At 44.6% G+C, this 15374-nt stretch overlaps 1 protein-coding gene across 1 annotated transcript in view; it reads right to left on the bottom strand.

Annotated features, from left to right (window-relative positions):
• The window catches only part of SLC6A5 (solute carrier family 6 (neurotransmitter transporter), member 5), an 83001-nt gene that overhangs the window by 14582 nt on the left and 53045 nt on the right, over window positions 1-15374 (bottom strand). The window contains exons 11-13 of the mRNA XM_006865819.1: window positions 8671-8783; window positions 7764-7895; window positions 6371-6470 (exon numbers count right to left, since the gene is read on the bottom strand). Coding sequence (XP_006865881.1) covers window positions 6371-6470; window positions 7764-7895; window positions 8671-8783 — 345 coding nt within the window. The remainder of the gene's footprint in view (window positions 1-6370; window positions 6471-7763; window positions 7896-8670; window positions 8784-15374) is intronic.

The raw sequence follows: 15374 nt of genomic DNA, 5'->3' as shown, positions 1-15374 counted from the left end.
AGTGAGTTGCTGCCTGCAGAGGCCACGATGCCTGTACTCCCAAGCCTGCCCACCAGTGATGTATCCACCCTGGCTTTGGGGTGCCTCATTGTCTCTCTCTTTGTCTCCTTCTGTGTATTCTTGATATATCTTTACCGCCATCAGGTATCTCCTCCTTGTGAACCGAACCCGTATGTCGAGGCAGGTCCCCGACATCACTTCATTGATGAGATCTAATATGATGTAATCACTCCCACCATGTGGTCTGATGTGATCAGCTGTGATCTGATGTAATTATCTCTGTGTTGTAAATCCTCACTTCTTTGACAGCACTCACCAACAACAACAACAACATGATGTTAATGAGGCCAGATGCCATCGACAGGATTAGGTTATATCTTAAATCAGTCTCCTTTGAGATATAAAAGAGACTAAACAAGCATGGTATTTTCAATAACCTCCTATGCATGTGAAAGCTGGACAGTGAATAAGGAAGACCGTAGAAGAATTGATGCCTTTGAATTTTGGTGTTGGAGGAGAATACTAAAAGTGCCATGGGCTACCAAAAGAACCAATAGATCTGTTTTGGACGAAGTGCAGCCAGAGTGCTCCTTGGAGGCCAAGATGGCCAAACTTCATCTCTCATACTTTGGACATATTGTCAAGAGGGAACATACGCTGGAGAAGGACATCATGTTTGGTAAGATGGAGGGTCAGAGAAAAAGAGGAAGACCCCCAACGAGATGGAATGACCAGGTGACAGCATCAGTGGACTCAAGTGTGGCAACAGTAGTGAGGATGGCCCAGGATCGGACATTGTTTCATCGCTATGAGTCGGTGCTGACTCGATGGCACCTAACAACAACAACAAAACAAGCAAACATTCTTTAGAAGGACCTACAGCCACCAAGAAAGAAGAACCGGGAGAGTAGTTTGTCCTTCTGACCTGGCCGGATGCCATCGACAGGATTAGGTTATATCTTAAATCAGTTTCCCACACAGTGAAGCTCCTAGATCCAGAGGGAAGTTGTATGCCAAGATGCATGGAGAAGATAGTCATTAGAATGTTGGGCCTACAGATGCTGAAAAGAGACAAGGACCTTTCTCCAGAGCCAACAAAGAGAAAGCTTGGTCTTAGTGCCAGCTCTCTGAATTTGGACTTCTAGCCTCTTAAACTTTGAAAGAATAAGTTTCTGTTTGTTAAAGCCAACACAAAAAGATAATTCAATTTTCCCATCAATTTTTGAAGCTCCTTCATATATATTTTGATAACAATAATAATAGTAAGAGATAGCTCCTCATCAAACTCACGGAGTTCCTAAGTTCCTAAGTCAGGGAATACTAAACTTGAGCGTTTAAATTAACTACTGCATTTTTCCACATATAGCACACTCATGTAAATAACACATCCACATAATTAACATGCATACACATATAACAGTTGGAAATGAGGAAACTATGTTGAAAATAAAACAACAAAAACTTCTGGTATAGTCATCATTCACACAGCACGCATGTCTCAAGACATTTCCAAAACTGAATTTTGGCCTCATTCGCCCTCAGTCAATGGTCTGAAATGTTATTTGTATAATAATGGTATGGTATAAGCCGTGTCAAGAAGCCATGCATCAAGTTTGATAGTACTTCGGTAATCAGGAAATAAACTACTGAAACTGTGCATTTGCTCTGGGGCTGTTTGCAGCTGGGCCTAACCGGTGCAGTTCCTTTAGCTGATCTGTACCCATGGACATTTTTTCTGGAAACAAGTAGAGGATTCCTCAGAGGACCGCATGTGGGTCTGCCACAGTCTGAGCACAGGCTGCTCCTGCGGTGGGTGGGGCAGTTTCCCAAGGTGCCAGCTCCACATGAAGCTGGTCTGCAGGACAATGTGGGAGCAGGTGTAGGCATGAAATCAGAGCACCAGAAAAGCTTTAACTTGTTGTTGTTAAGTGCCATCAAGTTGGTTCTGACCCATAGCCATCCTATATAGGATTTCCAAAGAGCAGCTGGTGAGCTTGAAAAGCCAACTTCACATCCAATCTGACTTTGCAGTTCAGTGCATTAACCACAGCGCCACACCAGGACTCCAGCATTAGCTTAGACAAAGTAAAATGAGACCCAGACAGCTATAATGGCTACAAGTTAAAAAGTAGCTTCTTCCTTAACTACCTATCATAGTCAACTACCGTAGTTGTTAAATACTTGCTTAGTTGGCTTCTCTTCATAGCAACCCTTTATAGGGATTCCAAGGAACAGCTGGTGGGTTTGAACCTTTGACCTTACAGTTAATAGCCCAATATTTATCCACACCAGGCCTCCTCCCCATAATTAATCTCTTTTATACAGAGATTAATCACTTTTTATTATAATTGATAGCTAACCCTGACTCCAAGGGCTATCCCAGGAAGGAAGAAAAACAGCTACATTTTCCTTGTGAAGGTAGGTCAGTGATAACCACCACTGGAAGAAAGTTAATGGTCCTGTGACAGACAACAAGTCTGGAAGCACAACTAGAGATAAACAAAGCAACAAAGAAGTTTTGGAAATTCCTTGGGTTCCTGTATCCTCTTTTCCCTCTGGGAGGCAGATCTCAGAGATTCCAGCTCCCCTGTCCTCCCCTGTACGGAAACACAATGAGCGTTTTGCTCTATGCCCTGAGCGCTATCTCTGAGTATTGGCTATGTTCACAGAAGATGATTAAGAACCTTTTTCCAATTACAAGCACCGACTGTCCTGGCCCCATGGAGATATAGGTGGTGAGTCAGATCCAAGAAAGGGATGTGTGGCTTTTGCGTGATGCCTACAGCTCACACACTGCCCTGCTTCGCCTTTGCTAGTGGGAGATTCTCTGGTCCAGGTGTGCAGACTCTCCGCTGGGAGGGAACGTCTGACAAGGGCAATTTCCAGGGCGGGAAAAGTGATTTCTTCCTGCACTGGAGAAACTGGTTTGGAGAGCAGAAAAGGAATCCTGCTGGGAGAGGGACCAATTTAGAAACCTGAAGGTAGGCTGGTTCAGGGCTGCTGCTGAGAACCAAGGCTCTATGTCCACAGGCACCAAGATGAAGACATAACATTAAACGAGTTGAGCAGGAAAAAATTGAAAATAAAGTCAGCCACATGTAAAAATATTGGTATCGTGCAATTCTGAAAATGACGTACGGGATGAGTTGGGGGGTTTGTTCGGTATGTAAAAAAAAATGTATAAAGTATGTATTATTTGAAGAAAATAGAGTATTTCAATCTAATGATAAAAACTTGAGTAATTATACCTATCATATTTCAAAACTTTGAATGACACCCTCTAGAATCTAAAGTCTAGACATTATTAAATGCTAGAAGGAAATACAAATATCTGCAATTTACTTGCTTATTTATGCTTAAAATTCTGAAGCCAGCAAGAGAATGCACCAAATCAGTCAAGTTCATTTTTATTCCTTGCAGGTTCATATCCAACTGCCTTAAACTAATCTCACACTAGTCTTGAGCGTCTTCATCTCAGTAAAGAATGCATTGTCCTCTGGGGTATAATTTATATATTTGTGCAGGCTTTTCCTTCCATCTCTGACAATTACGTTAGCTTGTTTCAAATAATTCTTCCTGAGATTCGCTTCTAAAATTCTTCCATCTAGGTCCAACTCACAAGTGCACACCCACACCTGGAACTGCAGAAGTCAAGTTCAACATGAGCTCAGGGCAGAGCCAACCTGATTTGGAGGCTAGTCCAGTACCAGCATCCTTAGAGAACAAGAGATTTCCTGATCCCCAAGAAAATCAGCAGAGCCCAAGGACTGAAGCATTCAGGATTTATTTTTTCTTCATAACCAAAAACTGAGCTACCAGCTTTATATGGGATCAAGGAGGAACTATTTTACTTCTAAAAACAGAAATATGAATGCTGGTTTCCTGGTGTGGCACCATAAGATAAAACTGGATCTCAATGTTGGTATGAACTGCAAGGTTGGCGGTTCAAACTCAACAGCCACTCCTCAGAAGTCCTATATAGATTCACTCTGAGTCTGAACCAGTTTGCCGAGACTGACAACAACATTGTAATACTGCTTTTGAACCAGAATGAGCAGTTCAATTTTGAGGAGAGAGAACTATGCAAATGTGTCTTTTTGAGGCAACTGTAAGTTAGAACAAAGGAGCTCTGGTAGCGTAGTGGTTATGAATCGGGCTGCTAACCTCTGGGTCAGCAGTTCAAAACTACCAGCTGTTCTGTGGAAGAAAGATGAGGCTTTCTGCTCCCATAAAGATTTACAGACTCGGAAACCCCGTACAGGGTTGCTATGAGTCAGAACTGACTCCACAGCACATAACAACAACAACAACAGGGAGAACAAGGAGCTCTGGTAGCATAGTGGTTATGAATCGGGCTGCTAATCTCATGGTCAGCAGTTTGAAACTACCAGCAGTTCTGCAGGAAAAAGATGAGGCTTTCTTCTTGGAAACCCTATATATACAGGGTCGCTATGTGTCAGAACTGATTCAGTGAGGACTCAGATAAGGAACGGTGGAGATAATGAAGCGGCTACCTGCTCTTGGACCAGTGCTACAAATGAAGTACTTTCCTGCCTTTTCCAACAGACCAGATGGTGACCTTGGCTTGCATTTGAACCAGCAAGCCAAGGTCACCATCTGGTCTGTTGGAAAAGGTAGTTTTCAATGGAAGACCTCTGAGGCTCCTCCTTGCTTCTCCATGTCAGGGTGTTGGTATCTGAGCAGCAGGGTGAGGCTTATAGTGGCTGGCTTTCCTGGGTTTCCATCTCTCTCTGCTCAGTTGGACGTCACTTGGAAGCCTCACCCTAACTCTGACAGCAGGTCTTCAAGCACAACCTCACTGCAGGGACCAGGCTGTCTATCATTTGAAAGCGCTGGTTCTGATCCCATCAGAACAGCTGGCATGTCTGCTTCTCGTGCCTAAAACTAAACTCTCCCTACAGTGGAAATGTGATCTCTAGCCCAAGCCGAATTCCCCTTCCACTAATGCCCAGAAATGGCTGCCCTATCTTCCTGTTTCTGGGTACCCAAGTTTTACATGGGAGACTTCCTGTTTACATATTGATTCTCCCTCTTCCACCACCCCCATCCCTCCAACTCTAATAATTTTCTCAGGAAATCAAGATGTTATTGAGCAACTGGTAGGTACAAAGCTAACAATTATATTAAAGGCCAGATGCTCATCTCAAGGATACCTGGTAACTACAGTGAGTTTTGCTAAACCCCCAGCTTAAAGGGCAGAGCTCTGTAGTTCCCTCTAGACTGGACCCATCTTTTTCAGACTTCTGATAGTGCATTTGTCCCTTACTCATACCCTGCATTCCTAGTGACACTCTGTATTTACTTTGTACTTGCAGCATGTTGCTATCTCTTACTGACTGTGAAGTCCAGTTAGAAAGTCTGAACTAGAACTTTTCACTTTTGTGATATTTGTCACCGAGGCCTTAAAACCAGTTGCCATTGAATTAACCTTGACTCATGTCGACCTCCTGTGTGTCAGAGTAAAACTGTGCTCCACAGGGTTTTCATTATCTGGATTTTCGGAAGTTGATAGCCAGGCCTTTCTTCCAAGGTGTCTCTGCATGGACTCAAGCCCGCAACCTTCCAGTTAGTAACCAAGTGTGTTAATCATTTGCCCCACCCAGGGAGAGGAAAACCTCTGAGCCAAACTCCCAGGCATGGAGAAACCAGTAGTGCCTTGACTCAGATACAGCTCCCTTGTGCTGACCGGCCAGGAGCCCGGGAGACCGCCCCAAGAAATCTCCAAACACACACACCTCTGAATGAAGAGCAAAGATGGCATCTGCAAACTCATCATTCCCACACTGATAATGGAATTCAGGTTACTATGGTGATTACAGGAAGGGCTAAATTATTAGGGAACTGGGAGTTTGATTCTGGGAAAAATCTGTGATTAAGATACTGCATCCAGACTCCCATGGTGCTAGTAAAGCTTTCTAAGCATGTGTGAGCCAAGTGGTCTCTGTGGTCACTGTAGGCTTCCTAGACTATCCATGGCGCTACCAGTCACCGCCAGCTACACGAGGACTGCAGCTACCAAGACAAGTAAACCATTTCAAACCTGCAAGGCAGCCTCCATTGGGTCACTGGCCACCTCATTAGCTGTTAGCATGCTACGTCATACCACAGGCATGTCCTACTCCTGGGATGCAAAGGTTTCTGAGCTTTACCACCAACCACCTTATACTTCCCCTACCAGGATGACAGTGATCCTGAGGCAAGCTTGGAAATAAAACGTTCTGCTTCCTAAACAGCTACAATTAAATCCTGTGATTGTCTTATTATATCTGGAAAACCTGATAGCCAGGAACATCCTGCCAGCAATATCGTTCAACCTCAACAGCAGGCATGGTGATTCCCTAACCCTTACCGTACACATAGGAGATCCCCACGAGCTCAAAAATCGCGATGATAACGAGGGCGTAGGAGGCAGCATACGTGTCCACAAGCTGAAACATGTAGATTCCACCCTAATGGGAAAGAGAAACAATCAACACTCAAATGGGCTGGAGCTGGGCCCGCTCTCGCCACTGGTAACAGCTAGCCCTTTCCCCTGAAGAGAAAGCAGGAGTTAAAGGTTCTCTTCTGTCCCCGAGAGCAGTTACTTCACCCAGGGCCCGTCAGTAAACTGGAAGCCATGGCATGTGGACAAAGCAGTCCCTGGAAAGACTTTGAGCTAATCAGGAGAACAAACGCAGAAAAGATCTAACATCTTAGTCACAAGAGGCAAAGGTCAACACCTGAAGTTGTATATGTAAAAGCAGATGAAATGATTGCTTCATTCTTTCCTTTAAGTTATAGATGATCACTTCCATCTGTAAATCTGCACTTGATTGACCTTTTAAAGTCTCTGGGCAGTCCTATCACATACATATATGATCTATATACAAACACAAACATATATGTATATATATATATATATACAAACACAAATATATATGTATATATATATATATATACAAACACAAATATATATGTGTATATATATATATATATATATATATATATACACACACACACACACACATAGGTCCTGGTGTAGCACTGTAGGATAAGCACCGGCCAGCACTTGACTGCTACCTTCAAGGTCAGTGGTTCAAATCCACCAGTGGCTCTTCAGAAACCCTATACAGGGTCTCTGTGAGTCAGAAACAACTTGATGGCACTAAACAATAATAACATATACACACACAGACACTCAGGACTGAGTGTAAGGAAATCAGGTTGAATGTAATCCCTTGTATTTGGACAACTAACCACCTAGAAATGATCAGGTTGGTAAATCTGGCTTTTCACGTGTTCCATCACATTACAGTAGGACACACCTGCCTCACTGGCTCAGGAAGTCTAAAGCTCAATTATAAAGATGCTAGGGACATTGCTAGCAGCCAAGATAGCCTAGCCTCCTCTGCAGTCAGCATCCCTGGTGACCTAGTGCCAGCTACATGGAAATGGCAGTGATTTGACAATGGTTATGAGGTCTGTATAGGACTCCTAGTGTGGCACTGTAGGATAAGCACTGGACCTCAAGGTTGGTTTGAACTGCAAGGTCAGCGGCTCAAACTCACCAAGCTGTTCCTTGGAAATCCTATACAGGGTCTCTATGAGTGGGAACCAACTCAATGGCACTTAACAGCAACATGAGGTCTATATAGAGTCACAGTGAATCAGAATGGACTCAATGGTAGTGGGGTATGAGGTCTGACAGACACTAGCCCACCCATTCAGCCTCCCTAAAGGCCATGCCCAGGGGGCAGCTTTACCTGAGTGATCATTGGAAAGCCCATGATGAAGAAACAAATGCAGCAGCCCAGAGTGAAGACCGGCTTGTGCGTGCGCAGATACTTGGGGAACTCATCCGAAATAGAGGTCACAATGGTCTCGATGGTGGCAAACTGGAACAGTGGCAAGAAAGGAACTCTGAGGCCAATCACCCAACCCACAAGTGTCCCAAAGGCCTGTGCTCTTCCTTCCCACCAGGAATAGCTGTGTATGTATGAAATATGGTTTTAAGGGTCAAAACCTCTTGATGGGCTTAGAGGGCCTTTTGGAGTGCCATCCCCATTCAGCCAGAAGAGAAAACGAGATGCACGTTGTAGAAACTGTACTCCTCAGACCCCAGAGACAGCGCTCTTATTTATCCGCCAGGACTCTTTAAGCTTCACTAAGTATTCATGAGATGTAAATTCCTCCCCCCCCCACCCCCCCCCACCCGCACCTGTCATTCCATCTTCTACTTGAGGAAAGTCCTCATTGCACCCACCTACTAAAATTGGAGAGTCTGTCAGCCTGATTCACTCATCTCAGCCCCAAAGCAATTTCCCTCAAATTGACTTCATATTATCCTCTCTTATCCAGCCCCACAGAATTTCCTTTGGCAAAATGATACCAAGGTAGGAAGTAGTACTCAGGTTAAAACTTGGCAGAGAGCAAGAAGAGAGGGAGACAGGGGGTTCCTGGGCACTATCACATGAGTCACACAAGAAGGACAGCTGCTCCTTTGGGAAAGTGGGGCTCCTGGGCTATCCTGAGACCTGGACAAGTACCCCACCATCCTTCCATCCCTCAGGGAAAATGTCCCACCCCTCTGCCCCAGGCTGGGTACAGGACCCAGGAGAGGAGCTTTCCAGATGGAACCCAGGTCAGGGATCAGTGGAGGAAGGGGCTTACCATAGTGTCAAGTCCAAGGGTGAGGAGCATCAGGAAGAAGATGATGGCCCAGAATGGAGAGAGGGGCAGCCTGGTTAAGGCTTCTGGGTAAACCACAAATGCAATGCCTGGCCCTGGAAGGAACAAGGCAGAGATGAGTGAAGACCAAGGGCCCCTCTTCCAGGAAGTCCTCAGAGCCCTCTCCACTGAGCTCCTGAGTTATCATTTATCATAAACTGCTTTCCACTGTTCGCAATACTTCTACTCATCTCTGTCCATCTCCCAAGTGAGGGGAAGTCAGAGAACAAGGTTATAAACCACACTAAAGCAGAGACACTCAGGGTCAACTCTACCTGACTCCCATGCTAAGCTGTGACCCATGCGAATAGAATGAGAAAGCCCATTTTTGTACTTGCCTTCCAGAGCAGTGGCCTTCAAGCAAAGCTGCCTATGCCCATCAGAACGCTTTGGGGCAATATTTAGAGAACGTTTTGATTCTCACAAATGGGGTGGGGTCACTACTGCCATCTAGTGGATAGAGGCCAGAGCTGCTACTAAATATCCTGCAGCCCAATCTCCCACAGCAAAGAATTATCTGAGGCAAACATCAATAGCGCTGATGATATTAAACATTAAAGCAGGTGCAGATGATGTATGTTTTTCCATTATATTCTCAGTAACAAATATTAAAATTTTAAGAAACAAACCAAAAGAGGTGCAGAATGGCATTATTTCCATTTCCCCTTTTAACTGCCCTTCCTCCTCTTTAAGGAGCCCGGTAGCATAGTGGGCTATGTGTAGGGCTGCTAACCACAAGGTCAGCATTTCAAATCCATTGGCCACTTCATGGGAGAAAGATGGAACCCACTTAAGTAAGTATTTACAGCCTTAGAAATTCCATATGGGATCGCTGAGTTGGAACCGACTCAAAGGTACACAATCACCTCCTCTTTACTCTCTTCCAGGAGAAGCCATCTATAAAACACGTTTCTATCTAAACAAACAAAACAAAAAAGAACCAGTTGCCATTGTTGTTGTTAGGTGCCGTCGAGTCATTTCCAACTCATAAAGACCCTGTATAGGATTTCTGAGGTGGGTTTGAACTACCAACCTTGTGGTTAGCTGCTCAGTGCTGATCCTACAGTGTCACACCATGGTGACCCCATGTGTGTCACTACATTGTTTGATTTTTCAGACCAAGATCACTAGGAAACACAGGTGAAGCACATCATCAACACTCACAAAATATTAGGTTTTACCATGAGTGGATACTGAGCTCTGAAATCAGGGTTTCTGGATATGGTTTTTCCAGAATACTACATGTGGTCTTTGTTGGGGGATGTGGGAGCTACAGTTTTCCCTGCTATCCTAAATATCTTTCAGAGGCTCTGACCTGCCGGGTGACCTCATTGGGAAGATTAATTTAAACAAAGGTGGTTAGAAGCTCAGCTGTTGTGAATTTTCTGGCAGGTGCTAAAGGAAACGACATAATAATGGGTAGAGAAGAGTGAACGAATGTAGTGCCGCCTAGATAATCCACAGCCAGTGCACGTCTGGAAACCAGACACTGCAGCAATTGGGGTTTTTATAACTCAAACATACTCATACTTTTTAAAACTGGAATTTATCAGGTTGTTAGTTCCTAATGTTATCAAGGGCCTCAGGGTATTTTAAAAATAAAACCTAGTATGCCTAAGATACCAGAGCCTTATACATTTATTGAACAGACCATACAGCCAGCTGCCGAAGGCTCCCTATGTGAACTATAAAAGAAACGTCTGTATTAAACTACAGTTCAAAATAGGTCTCGAACACAGACAATGAGGAAGCCAGTTCAGGGCTCTGGTGACAGTTGGAGCCATAAAGCTGACAAGAAGGTCTTAAATGGCCACTACCAATGGCTTCTGCTGCTTGCTATAATAGGATTCTACCCTTTGGGCTTTACTGTTTTTTTTTTAAGGAGGGGGAATGATTTCAAAATATTAGGACTGGTTCAATTTCAGCTGCCTCCCAGGTGAAAGCATAATTTTCAAGGTACATTACAGCAAACCCCATTTATCCAAGGTGGCTGGGGAGTCAAGTCTTCTGTTGAGTAATATTGTTGGATTTTAAAAATACATTTTTATATAGTTCTGTAGAGTTCAATTTCTCTCTCTCTCTCTCTCTCTTTTTCCCCTCGAAAGACGACTTGGCTGGGCCAGAGCACGCTTTTCCCCAGAAGAGTGGATTTTTATTGACCTGTGTGATAAAGACTGGGTGTTCTCTCTCTCCTTTCCCATGAGGACGCAGTACATCTAATGGCTGGGACTCAGGTTCAGGAACCATGGGTTGCAACACTTGGCTCTCACTTATACGAGCTGTACAGCCTTAGGCAAATCACTTGTTCCCTTTGGACCCTACCCATAAAATGGAGATAATAATAGTCTCTCCCACAAGGTCAGTGGTTCAAACTCACCAGCTGCTCCTCAAAAACCCTTTACAGGGTTGCTATGAGTTGGAACTGACTCAACAGCACTTAACAACAGCAATAACCTTGGTAGGGGAGTCCTGGTGTGGTGCTGTAGAATCAGCACTGGACTGCTAACCAAAAGGTGTTAGCATTTCAAATCCACCTACTGCTCCTCAGAAACACCATTTAGGGTTGCTACAAATTGGAACTGACTCCATAGCACTTAACACCACCATCCTGATAGGGTTGCTGTGAAATTAAATGCACAGAGACAACCAAAGGCTTAGCAAAATGGTGGTGGTGTGCCATTGAGTCAAACCCAACTCAGCAACCCTGCATAGGATTCCAAGGCTATCCATCTTTATGGGAGCAGAAAATCTCCTCTTTCTCCCATGACGTGCCTGCTGTACTCAAACTTCTGACCTTGAGCTTAGCAGTCCAACACATAACCCACTATATTACCAAGGCTCTTAACCTGGACATAGTAAGAACTCAATAAGCATGCTCTTGTTGGTTGCATTGAGTCAGCTGTGTAAATTGTCCAGTATAGTGCTGGAAGATGAGGCCCCTAAGTATGTAACCAAATGAAATACTGCCCAGTCCTCCATCACCTTCATGACCATCAGTACGTGTAAGTCTACCATTGTGGCTATAGCAGTCTCTTCCAACTGGGGGCGGGGGGTCTCATGTGATCCATAAGGTTTTCACTGGCTGATTTTAGGAAGGAGATTGACAGACCTTTCTTCCTAGTCTGTCTTAACTGGAAACACCACTGAAACCTGTCCACCATGAATATTTGAAATACTAGTGGCATAGCTTCTAGCGTCATAGCAACATGTAAGCCACCATAGTACAACAAGCTGACAGATGGTGGTCAGTAACATAGACCATTATTAGTCTTCCCATAATAGGGGGTCAAGGGGGCTGTGGATGTCCGAAACTTGTCCTATTGTTAGTTGAGTCGATTCTGAGTCATAGCGACCCCATGTGGCCCATAGAGTTTCCTAGGCTATAATCTTCACTGGACCAGATCACCAGATCTTTTCTTCCATAGAGCAGTTGATGGGCTCAAACTGAACACCTTTTGGTTTGCCATCAGGATTCCTTTGCTTTATCTAAGAGAGCCACAAAGACTCAACAAGTAGCCATGGTCAGCATCACGGCCCACAGCACACTGAATGTTACAAGTGAAATTCTAGGTCCTCTGAGGATAGACCTCCTGAGCTTTTGTGCCTTCAGGCAGAAGGGTTAGGATCATCAGGACAGATGATGGGATGAAAGGGAGGAGGGGGGATCAGCCCTGATGGTGAGTGTTCATCTTGATTTGGAGGATCTCTGAACTTCCCAGAGTAAGAGAATCAGATTAAGTGAGAGTCATTGTTTCTATCTGGGAACTCTCAAAAGAAAACTTACCCATCTGTGTTCATCTACTCTGGTCTTTCCACTGTGAAGTTTCTTCCTGCAGCCTTGTGGGGTGGCAGGTTGGACCCTAACATGTCACTGCACGACAGGCAGTGACACAGGTGGCCAAGAGATGCCTCTCAAAGAACAACACCCTTGGAAGCTGCTTCCTGGAACAGACCCCTGAGGAAATGCGCACCCTTCCCACATCTATTGTAAAAGCAGAAGACAACTGGGTCTCAACACCAACCCCACCCTCAGCCCTTCCCACCATCAAATTCAGATGACAGAGATTTGGAGAGAGAATCTGAGCAGCAACGCCTCCTTTAGAAAGATGCAGCAAACTGAAAAGAAGAAGATTAAGTCACTAAAGCTGTTTTTGACTAGAGACTAGTCCTTCCTTATTAATGTTGGGTCAGCAATAAACGTATGGATGTCTGTATGCCACTGCTGCTCGGTGGGGAAGGAAGGGGCATCTCATGAGAATCTCTGTCCTGTATTCCACGGAGCCTTAGTGATGAGACAAGTCAAAATCACTTATAAGATGATGTGAGATTTCAGGTAAGGAGGGATTGCTTCCCTTCTCCTGTGGAGAATGAGGCTGACAGCGCTTGTGTGGAAGACAGTCAGAATCTACAAGTATCAACTATTAACACAACAGGCTCAAGCCTGCTAGAAGTGCTCCTTTTCCTCATTAAAATCAGAAGCAGTAAAAAATATATATGTATATAAGGAGTCCTGGTGTGGTGCTGTGGGTTAATGCGCCAGACTGTAAAGCCGTTTGTACTGCAAGGTCGGAAGTTCAAGCTCACCAGCTACTCCTTGGAAACCCTATACAGGGTCGCTATAGGTCAGAATTGACTCGACAGCACTTACAACAACATACTTATATATACACTAAGAAAGGAGAAATTGAAGGAAAATACAAAATCCTATTTGAGTTTCAGCAACATGGTCCCCTAAGACCTTTTCCTGGGGCAGGAAAGAGCTGAGAACAGTTTCTCTAGTCGCAGCTCAGCCACTATGCACAATGTAATATCACAGAAATAGTAGATCTGCTAGAAAGTGGGGCAAAACTTACCTGTTCCAGCTGGGAGGAAATGAGGTGACTGGACACCTAGGGGTAGCATTGGCACCCCTGAAGACAAATCTTCCCTGAAGCCACTCGTTCCTCATTCCCTTCCTCCCTCCTGCCCCAGGAAGTTGGAGAATTCTCAACAGGAAGCAGGGCATTCACTGGGCTCCCAGGGGCCCCTCTAATTTCATGCTGCAGAACCAGCCTCCTCAGGGTTGAGCAGCTCTCTGGGGAGGGATAATTGCACCCCTGGAACCAGCTGGCTCTTTAACTCTTTAAGGCCCCAGTGATTAGCAGTGCTCTGAGGCAGTAATTAATTATCCCTGGGGAGCCAGAAGAGATCAGGCAGCCCACCAAAGGGGTGATATTTCTAGGGCTGTGTTCTCTCTCCCCATCTGAGATCTGAGCCATTATCTGAAAAATGCAGTGAGCTCCTGAGAGAACTGCACAGAGAGCTCTCTCCCAGGTACCTGCCAAATGATCTAGGGCTCCACATTCAGGTCCCCACAGCACAGGATACAGCGTGAACACACGCAGGCATCCCCAGACTGTCTAATTGAGAGTGTGTTCACACTAACAGGTTATTTTAAAAGACCAAACAAGTTGCCCTCGAATCAATTCCTACTCATGGAGACCCTATGTCTACAGATTAGAACTACACTACTTACAATTTTCAAGGCTGTGACCTTTTGGAAATATATTGCCAAGCCTTTCTTCCAAGGAACCTTTAGTTGGGTTTGAACCACTAACCTTTGGATTAATATTCGAGTGCTGAACCATTTGTGGGACTCCATTGTCTCTGGTAACAGTCACAATTTAGCATCCCAACTGTTTTGTACAACAAGCCAAGGTGGCAATAAAGAGTTAAAGACAAATATTAAATGCTCTCTCTCTGCACAATGCTGTGCTAGAAGTATGGCTTGAAACTAAACTGAACGCTCTCTCTAAGCTCAAAAGTACCATACAAATGGTAGCCATAGACTAGGAATCACTTTGGGTGGAGGGTTAACATTTATTCCACTTCTCTCCTACCATCACCCTCCAACCTTTCCACTCACCAGCGAGATACTGCAGGTCTGCTTTGCTAACCAAGCTGAGGGCCCAGAGAACACATTTGGCCTACAGTCAGGAAAGTGCTTTGTAAGGAAACGGCTGAGCTGGGGTCAGTGTCCTGATGAAGCATTCCCAGGGTCTCTACACGGGATGCCATTGTTCTGGGCTACACCTACATCACTTCAAGGGCACTGGCTTGCCTAGTGAGCCCTCCTCCGGTACCTAACAGGAATAGACCATATATTCTCAGGCTGGAGCTGAATTAAAAGGGGCTTTAATTGCACAATTGACAGACAACGTCCAGAGGTTCAAGTCGGATTCAGAAAAGGCCGTGGAACGAGGGATGTTATTGCTGATGTCTGATGGATCTTGGCTGAAAGCAGAGAATATCAGAAAGATGTTTACCTGTGCTTTGTTGACTATGCATAGGCTTTTGATTGTGTGGATCATGACAAACTATGGATAACATTGCGAAGTATGAGTATTCCGGAACACTTAATTGTGCTCCTGAGGAATTTGTACCTGGACCAAGAAGCAGTCGTTCGAACAGAACATTCATGGGAACACTGAATGTTTTAAAATTTAAAAAGGTGTGCAACAAGGTTGTATTTTTTTCACTATACTTATTCAACCTGTATGCTGAGCAAATAATCTGAGAAGCTGGGTTCTATGAAGAAAAACGTAGTGTCAGGATTTAAGAAAGACTCATTAACAACCTGAGATATGCAGGTGATACAACCTTGCTTG

Source organism: Chrysochloris asiatica, unplaced genomic scaffold (genome assembly GCF_000296735.1).
Source record: "Chrysochloris asiatica unplaced genomic scaffold, ChrAsi1.0 scaffold00083, whole genome shotgun sequence".
NCBI lineage: Eukaryota > Metazoa > Chordata > Mammalia > Afrosoricida > Chrysochloridae > Chrysochloris > Chrysochloris asiatica.
This window is presented reverse-complemented; position numbering and strand designations above follow the sequence as displayed.